The sequence below is a fragment of the Heloderma suspectum genome, chromosome 4 (assembly GCF_057233095.1).
Source record: "Heloderma suspectum isolate Gila_16-S chromosome 4, 16-S_ref, whole genome shotgun sequence".
NCBI classification, from domain to species: Eukaryota; Metazoa; Chordata; class Lepidosauria; order Squamata; family Helodermatidae; genus Heloderma; species Heloderma suspectum.
This window is the reverse complement of record NC_139461.1, coordinates 281,558,556-281,573,488: the sequence shown is the minus strand read 5'-3', so window position 1 is coordinate 281,573,488 and position 14,933 is coordinate 281,558,556. Positions and strand designations below refer to the sequence as shown.

The following is a 14,933-nucleotide window of genomic DNA, read 5'->3' as shown; positions in this document are numbered from 1 at the left end:
GAAAAAGACGTTCTTCTGTTGCTTCTAAGAAGAGACGCGGGGAGGGGAAACGGGAAGCGACGCCCACCAAGCCCACCGGGGGACTCGCCGCCAAGAACTGCGAGGCCACGTGGGTCGGGTCGCGAGCTCCCCCTCCCCTTCTGGCTGGCGGGGCCCGGATAGGCTGCTGCGAGGCGGAAGTGTCCGTGCGGTGTTTGGGAGGCGGGGCCGAGAGCCTCACTCAAGGGCTGGTAGAGCAGAAGGCGAGCGGCGGAGATGGGGCGGCGGTGATTGCCGGGGCGCGCGCCGACTCTCATCGTCTCCTCCAGCCGGCTGGCGGCGGCCGCGGCCGCTCCTCCTCCTCTTCCTCCTGCGGCGGCCATGGAGACGGTGCAGCTGCGCCACCCGCGCCGGTGAGGAGCCGGAGTGTGGGGGCATACAAGGGAAAGGGGGTGTGATTGGAGCGGTGGTAGAAGAGCTCTTGAGCCGTCGGGGTAGCAAAGGGGAAGGCGACGTGGGTGCACTTCTTCTTTCTTCCTCCTAGGGCCTTCCTTTTGCTCCCTCCTGGAAGGCACGCTCATGTCATTGCTCTGCTCGCTTTTGCTCTTCTGGGTTCCCGTGCGCGCGGCAGGTGCTGTGCAAAAATAAATAAATAAATAAATAAAGATTTGGTCGCCGCAGGGCATTTTTGTTGTTGTTGTTTTTGCCTTTTTGGAATTCTCTGTCTTGGAAGTTACCTCTCTGAACTGGGATTCCAAAGGGATGCTGATGTTGGGATTCTTGCTTCCCAGAAGGGAATAATCGGAGTAGCTTGCTTCCTTTTGTGATGCTTTTATGTTTCTTTTTTTCTTTTCTTTTTTTGCGACTGCTGGCTTGTTAAATCAACTGGAAATGTGACCGCTTAAGTAGTGGAACAGCTTTTAGGATGGTTTAGAAAATGAGCACTTCGGTGGTAGTTTCTGTATGTTGTGTACAGCGTCCAGTAGTCTTCAACTGCTGACTCAAGACCTGATGCTGACCTTTAACCCCAACCTCGGTATGGGGGCAACTTATAATTGTTACTGATGTATATGTATGCCTAATTTTCTAATGCATGTTTCTCTTAAAACCTCAGCAGAAAATAAAAAATTGGGGATATCAGTAGTGCTGGGGTGGGCAGCTTTGGGAGGTTTAGGGACCATTTTTGCCTCCTAGATCTCCTCCCCCCCCATGTGGTCTACAGTCTGTTGGGCAACCTGAAAATGAATATAGATATGGGGGGATGTTGTCGGCTATGGAGCACCAAAAAGGTCAACTGTAGTGCATCTGTTAGCTAAATTTGTCCCTTTTAGAGTGCCATATTTTTTTTCAGGGGGTGGCAGGCATGACACATCTTAGATCAAGTTATATGAAATTGTCATCCTGTCAGATCAGTGATCTTTCTTTGCCTAGTTTTGACTGCTCTGGTAGCAGCTCTCCAAACTCTTGGGCAAGGGTCTTTCCCCAACTGTTGAAATGCCAGGGGTTGACTGCAGAACATGCTCTTCTGCTGAGTTATGGCCCAACCTCCAATTGAAGGCCAAAGGTGTGGACAGGAACAGAGTAGTGTATTCTGTTTACTGAAGTCCTATTTGCAAGTTACATATAGCCGCTTCGAGCGCCCCTTCCTTGGTGGAACGGCAGGGTACAAAGCAAATAAAGAAATATTGCCTACATGGAAACTCTTTCTGTAGGAAGTAGTGTGCAAGCTCAGAAGAAATCATCATGTAGGAAATGTGTTAGGCCCAAATAGGAAGTGTTCATCTCCATTTGCCAATGTTAATTGCTCATTTATAAGTACGGTAAGCAGAAGTGAACAAGGAACGCAGAAGTATATAAGTATTTTGGATAGCCAAACCCACAACTATTGAAAGCCAGTCTCTTCCTCAGTGTTAAGTGAATTTAAATGCCCACATAATATTTTGAGTGTTCAACGTGCTTCACATATGCATGTCCTAAGTGACTTGTGAATAGTGCAGTCAGCTTATTGAAACAGAAGAAGCAACGGGTTAGCTTTGACCTGTAAAATAGAATTGAAACTAAGGTGTTATGTCGAAGGCCAACACTTTTAAAACATGGTGGGTTGGCTCCATGATCTGTCTTCTGTAAACGGAAGGGCTTTCACTCATTATAGATGCCTCCCCCCTGTACCAGAGCTCACCCCCATTCAAAATGGTCTCCTGACGTGTTGTGTTGCATTTTTTAGGGGCTGTAGGAGGGTTGCTGTGGGAAAGAAGGCGGGGAAGCCCACTTCCACCGGCCCAGTAGCATGTGCCTACATCTGGATCCTACATCTGGATCCAACCCTGCATCATTTATTAGACACTCAGTCAGAGATTGTTGTTGTTCAGTCGTTCAGTCGTGTCCGACTCTTCGTGACCCCATGGACCATAGCACGCCAGGCCTTCCTGTCCTGCGCTCTCTCCCGGAGCGTGCTCAAGTTCATATTCATTGCATCCGTGATGCTATCTAGCCATCTCATCCTCTGCCGTCCCCTTCTCCTTTTGCCTTCAGTCTTTCCCAGCATCAGGGTCTTTTCCAGGGAGTTTTCTCTTCGCATTAGGTGGCCAAAATATTGGAGCTTCATCTTCATTATTTGTCCTTCCAATGAGCACTCAGGGTTGATTTCCTTTAGGATGGACTGATTTGACCTCCTTGCAGTCCAGGGGACTCGTAACAGATATCTGAACAGTTAACACAATGCTCCCAAAGCTTTACTAGGGTATTGGTAGCAATGCTGATCAGGAAAAACAACTAAAAGCATTGTGGCACTCAAATCTACTTTGTCTTCAAAACACACGGGCCTAAGAAGTTATGAGTGTCAGGTAACAAAATGTGTCTTAGGTTTTTATAAAACTGTAGTTATTTTTAATATAGAAAAACTTTAGGATGTGTAATGATTATATCTCATAATGAGATACTTGGTGGTAGAAACTGATGGCAGATGGAGAAATACATTCTTTCATTCTTCAACTGTGATGTCTCTCAGCTTTCTTCCCAGGGTGGATCTGCATGTACATTTAGTGTGATGAATTCTGTGGTTTTAGCATAACTTCCCCACTCCCATGTCTGTAAGTGCACATTGATACCAGTCATGCCTGATAACATGCTTTGTGGCTGCTTTTCAGTCGTGTGGCGTTCTTAGGTGTGTTAATACAAAATACTGCATGCATATTGGTGGAGTGGGGAAGTGCCAGACTTATGAAAGAGATCACTGAAGATGCAGGTTATATGTTGTCAGAACTGAAATATTTTCTTTTAACATGGAACAGCCTATTAGGGAAACTTTTTACTCCTTAGTGGTACGCTATGGCTTTTATGAACATATGCTAAACTGTGGTTTAGCGCAGGGGTGGGCAACTTGTAGCCCTCTGGAGGTTTTGGCCTACAACTCCCATCATCCTTCACTATTGCCTATGTTGGCTAGCACTGATAAGAGTTGTAGGCCAAGACATCTGGAGGGCCACAAGTTGCATACTCCAGATTTAGCGTTATGAACCTTGTCTAAGGCTCTCATGTTCCATCCTCCCCTCTCCTCCTCTTGTGAGAAGATTGGAAGCTTTCAGTTCTGTTCTAGATTAACCATAGTTTAACATATCCAAACTCTATGCTATGATTATTTGTTAACTATGGCTGGAAAAAAACAAGTCGGCGTCATAAACTGTGGTTTGAAGTTGGCTTATTTCTACTAACTGTGGTTAAGATTAACCATGGTTTGACTGGAGTCAGATGACATGGCAAGCTGTGGTAAATCCCAAATGGAAGCAAACACTTCTGTACTTGTCCTTGTAACTGGATTGAGGTGGGCGGGTACATGAGCCTGGGAAGAGGCTAAGCTTGTTCCTGTAATGCTAAGCTAGTTTGACATTAATGTCCAAACTAGCCCTGTGTTTGTTGCTGTTTTGGACACAGATACGATAAGATGCTCATTATTTGTCTGAGAGGTCCAGTTCAGTGAGTTTGGTAGCTTGTCTGTCATTACACTGCAGGCTATAAGTGAATAACCCCAGGTCATGTAAATAACCCCAGTCTTGAGCAGCTCACTGAAGTTCCTGTCGGGCTAGAATGGCTGTTGGAGACATGCAGCTGGTTTGTGTGTGTTTTTGGATGGAGCATTGCATGAGCAAAAAAGGCGGCTTCCTTTGTTTTGTGGTCTACAGAGAATGACTCTTTTTCTTCCCCCAATGGTATTTTATACTGACAACAGTGTTAGTTTCCTATATATTTGTGTTTTGTGTGTTTTGATGACAACATTGAAGAAAACTGATTTTTTTTTAACGTTCTCGAACCAGTTTGGGTTGCTGATTATTATAGATATGCTAGTCACTATTTCAATTATGTTATAAACTTACTGTTCAGCTTCTGTCTTTATACTTTACACATGTTTTCCAACATTAACATGACTTTGCTAAAGAAACATGGTTAAATGTTGCTGTTTTTTTTTAAAAAAAGCCTGGGTTTATAATGATGGAGTGCAACAATTTTAAGTAGGGTAGGGAATTGCAAATTATTTGACCTGACTCAGTTGCTCAATGAAGCCAAGAAGAGCAAACATATACCGTGTGTGTGTGTGTGTGTGTGTGTAGTTGCAGTATAACAGTACTTAAAAATGACTTTGTTGAAGTTGCTATATTGGTGTTTTGTATAAATTAACTTAAACGAAATGTGTAACTTGGGTTTTGTAATTAATATGCCACTCCTTTCTTTTTGTGTATAGTTCTATTATATTTAATGCTTTAAATATTTCAGTCAATATTTGACCAGTATTTTACCAAATAAATGGCCAACCCTAATACATAAATTATATTTAATGGCCCAGTTTGGACAATCATCACGGCTTAAACAAGCCACAGTGATCATGTGAACTGGGTCAATGTGAAATTGGCTCCTAAAATACTTGTGCAGTATCTTTACTTTCCAAAATTTTGTACTGCTCTTGTTTAGTGGGACATTAGTGGATAATTGTATCAAATATATCTTTTATCTATATTCCTTGCTACTTGGGAATGGTGATCTATCTGCTGACTTCTGTTTCAAACACAACCAAATACTTGGTTTTATAGCTGAAGCTAGTTTTGTATTTCGCCATTTCCTGAGTTGTGCCTTCTCTGTGAAATCTGCATAGTGTAAGTCAAATGATCTTTCTTTGGTTTCAGGCAGCTAAGGAAGTTAGATGAAGATAGTTTGACGAAACAACCTGAAGAAGTATTCGATGTGCTAGAAAAACTTGGAGAAGGGTAAGTATGTTGCAAAAGTTTCCTTTCACAATATTAGAAATGCATCGAGCAGGAAGGCAGCAGTTGCAGGATGAGTCTTGCAGGAGGTAGAACACTTGGTTGTATATTTGCAGTCCAGTGAAGCAAAACCACATATAATTCTGGAGCTTTGCCATGGTTAACGTTGGGAATCAAAATTCCCCCTTTGCTGTCTGTAATTAGTAGTTCTACATGCACAGGGCTTTGGATTGTAGTTTCTCCAGGTTGACTGCTACATGTGTTGGGTCTCCTTCACATAGTTATTTGTAGGCCTAAGTTGATATCCATAAATTGTTTCATTTGCATGGGTGATGTTCTTTGAGATCAAAATACCTAGATTTGCTTATACTTGAAAGTGCTGCTGTTTATGCCTAAACTGTATTCTTAAATCTGAATTATGAAGATGAGGCAGGCAACATTTAGTCTTTCCCATGCCCTACCCAAGAAATTGTCCTACCCAGAGAGAGCTGTGTATTGAGCTTTTATTTTCCGTGCCTCCCTTTACATTTCTCATCCTTATGGTTCTCTAAATAAGCTTGGCAAAATGCTGGAAATAGGTTTGAAGTACTGAAATTGTTCCAAATATACTTCCAAATGTGATTTCTAAGTTGATCTCCTTATTTTTGATGGGTTGATTCATGGTTTTGGTCCCATAGTCATCTCGGCAAATTGGAAGGCTCAGTTACTGAAAGCAGCCTTATTGCACTTCACAAACATTTTATGGATTGCCTGTTGAAATGAAAAACATGCAGCTTTGGGGTTTAAATAATACCATGGTTAGTAATATAAAATTATATTTGGAAATGAAACACCAAAGGCTTTTTGCACCTTGAAGATGAGTTACGCTAGTTGCTATTGACTACCCCTTTCTAGATTACTGTGTTGTTGTGCCCAGAGATGGAATATGAGGTTTTTAGAACTGTAAGCCACAGCAACCACAGAAATGAAGTATCTGCACAGGCACAAAAATCTGTTGCAGACTTACTTATTCTGTCTCCAATACTTTGCAAACCATAGAATACATCACTAACATTTTTGGGCACAGGTGTGGATTAATCTGAAGCTATGAAGATGTCACCATCATGGTTGTAACGAAGCAGAGTGGTTATGATTAATGCGCCTTCTTGAGAGCCGTTATCACCATCAACTTTCTTTACCAGGGTATTTTATTTTGAAGAAAGAGTTTTGAATCACAGATGGGTTTCCATTCATGTGAAAGCCAAGCCTCCTCTTCCCACCCATCTCTGCAATATTTAACCTTACGTTGATGCTGTTGCCCAGCTGTTAATGCCGGTAGTTCTGGCTCCCTGTGGCTTTTGAAATAGAAATGGGTATACATAAAAAAACAACAACACAGAATACAAGGTGGAGCAGTTTGCATGGGTTTATACAGCCCATGTATAACCCAACATCAGACCATAGATTATGTGAGGGTTATTTAATGCTTGTATAACCCACAGTCCCTGGGTTCGGACGGCACGACAAGCCACAGCCAGGTTTTGAATGTTCAAAACCTGCCCGTCGTGCACCAGAGGCCACTGTTGTTTAAATAAGCTGCAGTGGGCTGTTTTGATCGTGCAAACGAGGTCAGTGAGTCTTCCCACATTAGGCAAGAAGTGAAACAGTGATTTTTAATGCTGCTAAGCAGTATTCTCCTGTTGGAAGTCACTGTTAAAATAAGCATCCTTCTTTGCACATTGTTCACCTTGAATTACTCGTGCAGGTATTCTTGGTTCTCTTACTTTAAATTGCACTTCCAGGCTTCACCTTACTAGAAAGCAAGATTTGTTACCCTTTGTTCTCACCAGTATATTGTTCTCTTATTATTGATAGATCCCTGTTTTTCATGGCTGCTAGAAACACTTGGTTTGTTCTCTGTGCCAAATTTGAAGATTACCTTCTCTAGCAACTTTAAGCCATTTATTTTGTGCAACTCTAAACTACTTACATAGTGGGTAATATTATACTTTGACCACATCTGATAGAGGGAAGAGGTACTATATGCAAGGTAGATGGATTTAAATCAAGGTGATTTAAATCAGCAACTTAAATCATGATTTAAATCAGCAAGAAAAATGGTAGATTTAAATCAGGCTTCCCACTGAAACATTTCCTGAACAATTATGCAAATTTGAACACCAAACCATGTTAATTTACAACTAGGGGTGCAATCGTAGGATTTTTTTCTGTCTAAACATGCATAGAACTTATGGGCTGGCTGGGGTATGCTGAGAGTTGTTGGTCTTTTTTCTATGTAAACTTCATAGGATTGTGCTCTAAACAGAATATTATTTACACTTTCATTCTTACCAGCAGGTTTTGCATCTCTTTGTCTCACTGTATATGTTTTTCACACTTTCCTTTTTTACCTATAGAGGGAATGTCTTTAAAATATTCCCATAAAAGGATCTTTATTATGACCAGCAGCCGTGACAATTTGAGGCTAACAGTGCAATCCTATACCAGGATGATTAATCCTATGCATTTCTACTCTGACATACATTCCCATGAGTTCAATGGTGCTGACTCCCAAGCGAGCAGTTCCCATTCTAGTCTAAGTATGGGAATATAGGCAAATGCACACTGGACAGTTTTGTCTTCTCTTTTTCTTTCCAGCAATGCTTCGTTCTACTTTATTTTATTCTTGATCCAACCTTTTACTCACAAAAACAAAGTAGTAAACACAAATGAAATGCTCATGACTGACAGGTCGAAGCAAGGTTTGATAGTTACTACATGGACTAGAACAGTTTATTTTCATCAGGAGAAAATGCAATGCCTGTGTTTGGTAGGTAGAGTGTAGATATTCATATCTGAGAAATGATCAAATGCTTCATTTACCTCCTCCTTTAATTCATTGTATATGGTAAGAGGTGTTGACTCAGTTTAGAGGTTAACTGTGTGGCTAACATGCTTATATCCAGACAATTTAATGTTAACTGAGTTACTTAAGACAAACTTAGTATTCACATGTAATTTTTAAAACCCAATTTAAATATTTAAACATCTGATTATGTATTATTTAAAAAATCATTAGTGTTTCTTCATGTGACGTATCCCCGTTCTACCACCTGTGATTATTATCTCATCACCACTCCTCATAAATATTTTGTCAACGCCAAGTGCAAATCAAGCAAAGGGCTGGATGCGCCTGATCTCGTCTGATCTCGTAAGCTAAGCAGGGTCAGCCCTGGTTAGTACTTGGATGGGAGACCGCCTGGGAATCAGGCTTCCTGCATTGAGCAGGGGGTTGGACTTGATGGTAGGCCACTTCCAACCCTATGATTCTATGATTCTAACTCCAGAATTTCAGTGTCTCTATATTCACTCAACCTCTTCTTTGAGGCAATACTGTAGAGCGAGTGTGTGTGTGGAAGGAATACATCAGTTATAACCTCAACAACCACCACTGTTGTGTTTTTCTACCCTTACTGAGAGAAGCTTTTTATAACCTTTATTAGGATGCTGGCACTACCCTCCTCCTTATGAGGAGAGAACCTTCTGTGTGTGTGTGTGTGTGTGTGTGCGCGCGCATTCTGAGAGTTTGGCTTATTTCTTTCCTAGTTACACTTAACCCTTTTCTGGTAACAAAAAGTATAAGATGTTTCAATTAGGGATGTATGGTTTCCCCACCATCGGTTACGGTGAGGAATCTCTTGGGGGGGAGGCGAACCGTTCCTCCTCCTGGAATCCTCGCGGAGCGGCTCAGCTCCATGAGGACTCCACAGAGCCGAGGGCTGCACCATTCTGCCGTCCGCATGACCCGGATTCCCCCGTTTTTTTTCAGCTCCCCGAACTTACATAAATAATTCCGTACATACCACCGAAAATCCTTTTTGCGCACCCGTCATCGGTCTCTGTAAGCCTCGGGTTATAGGGAAAATGCTCATTTATTTTTGTAAAAAGGGTAAAGCCCTTTGCGGGGATTCCCCACGTAACTTCCAGTCACCTGACCTCACCAGACCAGACCTGACCTCACCTCCACAGACAATAAACAGAAAAGATGGAGGATTTCCGTGGACTTCGACTCAGCCCCAGTGAAAGAAAGCCTCGGGTCACAGGGAAAACGCCTGTTTATTATCGTAAAAAGGGTAAAGCCATTCGCGTTCTTCTATTTCCGATTTACAAATTTCTTTTCGTGATTACGCGGACAAAAAAAAGGGGGTCCGCGTGAACTTCGGTCCGGGTCGGCCGGGCCGCCCCATCCTGAGGAGGATTCTGCAGACCGGATTTGTCAGAATTCGATCCCATTTAAAATTCATGCGGAATTCTCTGACATCCCTAGTTTCAATACAGTTTGAGTTTCATGTGGTAAAAATTGTTTCAAATTTTTATTAATTCCTTGCCTACTCTACTCCTACTAATAATAAGACTTTAAAGTAATAAACATACCTCCCTCTACCTGCCAGGGGAATCTAACCACCCCCAAAGCTAGAGCCCAGAGCCCTAATCCTACCCCTCAGAAAGCCAATTCCCTATCCCCCTCCAAAGAAAACCAAGAGCTTATTATTCCCTCCCTCCCTCTCCCAACTGAAAAAGCAACAGCCAATCAGGAGACACCATTTAAATCTGAACATTATAACTCCCCCCACACACACACACACACTTACCATAGCCTTGTAAGGACATGTAAGAATACATCAATCATGCAGACAGACTTTCAAACATACAGTTAAGCAACAAAACAAAATACTACTTCATACAATCCACCTTGCTATATTTTCCTTCTGTCATTGCTAACTCCTCTGCCTTGCTTGGCCCAGCTTCACCATTACATAAGCACAGAATACCAATCTTATCCAACTTGTGTTTTTGCACTTGTGACTTTAGTTAGAGAAACAAAAACAGAGAGCCCAGGACTTTCAAGAAGTAAAAGCGGGCAGGTAGTTAGGATGGGCACAGCCATTTTTATGAGATGAATAAACAGGAAGAAGTGCCCATGTTTGATTAGTAGACAATTCATTAATTTCATTTATTATATTTCTATACCGCCTGATAGCCGAAGCTCTCTGGGCGGTTCACAAAAATTAAAAACCATTAAAATTATATAAAATGTAAAAACCATTCACATAATGACATAAAACAAATAACACACACAATACTGAAATTGTTTTTAAATTGTTTTAAACAAATAACACACACAGTCAGCCAAAGACAATCGAGATACTCATTATACGCTGCCAAATACCTGAGACAAGAGGGCAGTTTTAACCTGGCGCCAAAAAGATGAAAATGTTGGCGCCAGCTGAGCTTCGTCCGGGAGATTATTCCATAAATGGGGGTGGCCACCGAAAAGGCCCTCTCCCTTGTTCCTACCCTCCGAGCCACCCTTAGAGGAGGCTTCCGGAGGAGGGCCTTAGATGTAGAGCGTAGTGTATGGGTTGGTACATGCTGGGAGAGGCATTCTGTCAGGTACTGTGGTCCCAAGCCATGTAGGGCTTTATAGGTCAAAACCAGCACTTTGAATTGGGCTTGGAAGCATATAGGAAGCCAGTGCAAGTGGACCAGAATTGGTCTTATATGTTCAGACCTTCTGGTCCCTGTTACCAGTCTGGCTGCCACATTTTGCGCAAGCTGCAGCTTCCGAACCATCTTCAACTCTTGCAGCTGTGTGTCCAGCCGGATTTTCATATGCACAGCAGCCGAGGGCTGGGGATCAGGGAGGGGGAATGGCTGTTATCTACCGGGACTCCTTGGTCTTCACCAGACCCCCTCTCCGGGAGACCAAGATTGCTGAGTGCATGTACTGGAGGTTGGGCCCGAAGGACAGTCTGGGGATTCTGCTCGTGTACCGCCCACCCCGCTGCATGATTGACTCCCTGGCAGAAGTGCTTGAGGTGGTCTCTGATGTGCGTGTTCAGTCCCCTAACTTATTGGTGTTGGGGGACTTCAATGTACATTCGGAGGCCGTCCTCATAGGGGCACCTCGGGACTTCATGGAGACCATGGCTTCCTGGGAGCTGCGCCCTATTCCAACTGGGCCCACCCATGTAGCTGGTCATGCGCTAGACCTTGTGTTTGTTTCTGGAGAAGTGGGGAGTGGTGTGGAAGTCAGGGATATATCCACCACCCCCTTGTCATGGTCAGATCACTATCTGGTAACATTGGACTTTTTGGTTCCACAACCCCTCCGCGGGGGTGGAGGTGGAGGACCCATTAAAATGCTCCATCCCAGGTGTCTTATGGATCCGAATGGATTCCTGAACGCGTTTGGGGATTCTCTGGAGCACGCAAACGGCCACTCGGTTGAGGCCCTGGTGGGTGGGTGGAATGCCGCAATCACTAGGGCATTAGATCGGTTGGCTCCGAAACGCCCTCTCCCCCTGAACAGGGCTCGGACTGCACCATGGTTCAATCCACAGTTACGAGCTCTGAAACACGAGGTGAGATGGCTAGAGCGCCAGTGGCGGACGTCTCGTTCCAAAGCCCATCAGACATGGGCTAGAGCTGTATCTTCAGCCTATCACGTGGCAGTGAAGGCAGCAAAAAAGAAATATTATGCTGCCTCGCAGCAAAAAAGGAATATTATGCTGCCTCTATCGTGTCTGCAGAGTGCTTTCCCAGGAGGCTGTTCCAAGTGGTCCGGAGCCTGGTCAGTTCAGTTGCTCCAGAACCTCTAGAGCATTCTACGGCCTCTTGTGAGGCCTTGGCAAGACACTACGCAGATAAAATTGATCGGATTAGGAGTGTTATTCCATGCGCCATGGATACAGTTAGCGAGCGAGAGGCGGTCTGTGACAAACAGGTTTTGTGGGATCGTTTCCAGCTTCTTCCTCCTGATGAAGTGGCCAAGGTGCTTTCATCTGTAAGGCCGACCACCTGCTTACTTGATCCTTGCTCATCTTGGCTCATTATGAGCTGCAGAGAGAGGCTGGATGAGGGGATCAGAGTGGTGGTGAATGCCTCCCTTGAGGAGGCAGTGATAAGACCGCTTTTAAAAAAGCCCTCCTTGGATCCCCAAGTTCTGAACAACTTTCACCCAGTTTCGAATCTGCCATTTTTGGGCAAGGTGATTGAGCAGGTGGTGGCGATGCAGTTGAAGGCACACTTGGAAGAAGCCGATTATCTAGACCCATTTCAGTCGGGCTTCAGGCCTGGGCATGGGACAGAAACGGCCTTAGTCGCCTTGGTGGATGATATGAGGAGGGCTTTGGATAGGGGTGAATGCTCCTCCCTTGTTCTCCTCGACCTCTCAGCGGTTTTTGATACCATTGACCACGGTATCCTCCTGGACCACCTGGAGGGGTTGGGCATTGGAGACACCATATTATGGTGGTTCCGGTCCTTCCTCTCCAGCAGATGCCTGAGGGTAGCACTGGGAGAGGAGGTTTCAGACCTGTGGCCGCTCACTTATGGGGTGCCACAGGGTTCCATCCTCTCCCCGATGCTATTTAACCTCTATGTGAAGCCTCTGGGGGCTATCATTAGGAGGTTTGGGGTGCGGTGTCATCAATATGCGGATGACACGCAGCTCTACCTCTTGTTCAAATCTTCACCAAGGTTGGCCGTAGAATTTCTGTCCAAATGTCTGGAGACGGTGAGTGGCTGGATGGGGAGGAATAAGATGAAGTTGAACCCTGACAAGACTGAGGTACTTTTGGTGGGAGACAAGAGGAGGCTGGGGGATGTTGACCTGGTGTTGAATGGGGTATGGCTACCCTTGAGAGACCAGGTCCGCAGCCTGGGGGTCATTTTGGACTCCCAGCTGTCCATGGAGGCTCAGGTGTCAGCTGTGAGCCAGACAGCGCTGTATCAACTCCATCTGATATGGCGGCTGCACCCCTACCTTCCCGACCATCTGCTCCCATCAGTAGAACATGCCCTGGTCTCCTCTCGTTTAGACTACTGTAACGCGCTCTACGTGGGGTTACCCTTGAAGACGGTTCGGAAGCTGCAGCTGGTACAGAACACAGCAGCTTGCCTGATTAAAGGCAGCCACCGGTGTGATCATATCACTCCAGTGCGGAAGGAGTTGCACTGGTTACCAGTTGTTTTCCAGGCCAAATTCAAGGTGTTGATTTTGACCTTTAAAACCCGGCCCAGCCTATCTCAAGGAGCACCTCCAGCTATAGCAGCCATATCGGGGGTCAGACTAAGTAGCCTCATGTAGCCTCATACTTCATGTTCTTGCTGAGCTCTTGCTCTCTGAAATATATGTTTGTATGATGACGAGACACAGGAATTTCTTCTCTTGTCAACAAAGGCTAAGGTCATAGAATTGTATATCTTGTTCTCTGCTGTTCTCTTCTGTTCTCTGCTTATCATGGCTACCCTATAACCCATTTCTTGTATTATAAACAATGGTGCTAGGAGAAGAAATGTTGAGGACTGCAACCCCACACGGGAGGGAGAGGAGGAGCCGTTTCCTATGTGTCACAATATCTATAAAAACAATGTGCTGATGTAAATCGGGGCTTTTGGTTCTTTGGAAATGATTCCAGCCTTAAGCCCGCATGTTAAATAAAGAAACTCTTTTTCCTTCTCTCCGTGGTCTCTCTGACTCTGAGTTCTGCAACACAGCAGCTCCAGACAGGATGCTTAACAAGATCAGCCTCAGATGGCCTTCTCTGCCCCATCAGCCAGGATAGCTAGGCTGGTGAGGACAAGGGAGAGAGCCTTCTGTGTGGTGGCCCCCACTCTGTGGAACTCCCTCCTTAGGGAACTCCGCCATGCCCCTCTTTAATGAGCTTCCGCCACGCATTAAAAATGTGTTTGTTCAGGCAGGCATTTGGGGTGGGTTAGGGTATTTTTAGAAATATGTTTTAATATAGAAGTTTATTGTTTTAAAACTATTTGTATTACTGTACATCGCCCAGAGTGGCTGGGTGACCGGCCAGATAGGCGATTACGAAATTAAATAAATAAATAAAATTTAACAGCAGCCCCACATAGAGTGCATTGCAGTAATCTAACTTGGAGGTTACCAGAGCATAGACAACTGAAGTCAGGTTATCCCTGTCCAGATAGGGGCATAGCTGGGCCACCAACCAAAGTTGGTAGAAGGCACTCTGTGCCACTGAGGCTACCTGAGCCTCAAGTAACAAAGATGGCTCCAGGGGGACCTCCAAGCTATGAACCTTCTCCTTCAGGGGAAGTGCATCCCCATCCAGAACAGGTTGGGTACCCTCCATCCGGTCAGCAGAACCACCCACTAACAGCATCTCAGTCTTGTCTGGATTAAGTTTCATTTTATTGACCCTCATCCAGTCCATTGTCGCAGCCAGGCACTGATTTAGCACATCCACAGCCTCACCTGAAGAAGATGAAAAGGTGAAATAGAGATGCGTGTCATCAGCATACTGATGACAGCACACTCCAAAACTCCTGATGACCACGCTCAACGGTTTCATGTAGATGTTAAATAACATGGGGGATAAAAACTTCAGTGAGTGTGAAAGAGCCATTAATTCATTTTTATGAGACCATGAGGGTACAATTCTATGCATGTTTAGACAGAAAAAAGTCCTAAAGCTCACAGCTTTCTCCAGCCAGCATGGCTGGCTGGGGAATGCTGAAAACTATAGGATTTTCTTGTGTCTAAACGTGCATAGGATTGCACTGTAAGTGTAGGTTTAGCATGTTTGCGATGAGATTTAATTGTGATTTTTTTAAAATGACAAATTTAGCATTTATGATTTTTATTTGTCATTTTAATCATTGGTTTTTATCCACTCTGGCTGT

General features: G+C 44.3%; 1 protein-coding gene across 2 annotated transcripts in view; it reads left to right on the top strand.

Annotated features, from left to right (window-relative positions):
* Window positions 1-218: 218 nt before the first annotated feature.
* STK4 (serine/threonine kinase 4) overlaps window positions 219-14,933 on the top strand; it is a 111,474-nt gene continuing 96,759 nt past the window's right edge. For both annotated transcript variants that reach the window (XM_084853986.1, XM_084853985.1), the window contains exons 1-2: window positions 219-392; window positions 5,154-5,234. In XM_084853986.1, coding sequence (XP_084710112.1) covers window positions 361-392; window positions 5,154-5,234 — 113 coding nt within the window. In that variant the 5' untranslated portion in view covers window positions 219-360. The remainder of the gene's footprint in view (window positions 393-5,153; window positions 5,235-14,933) is intronic.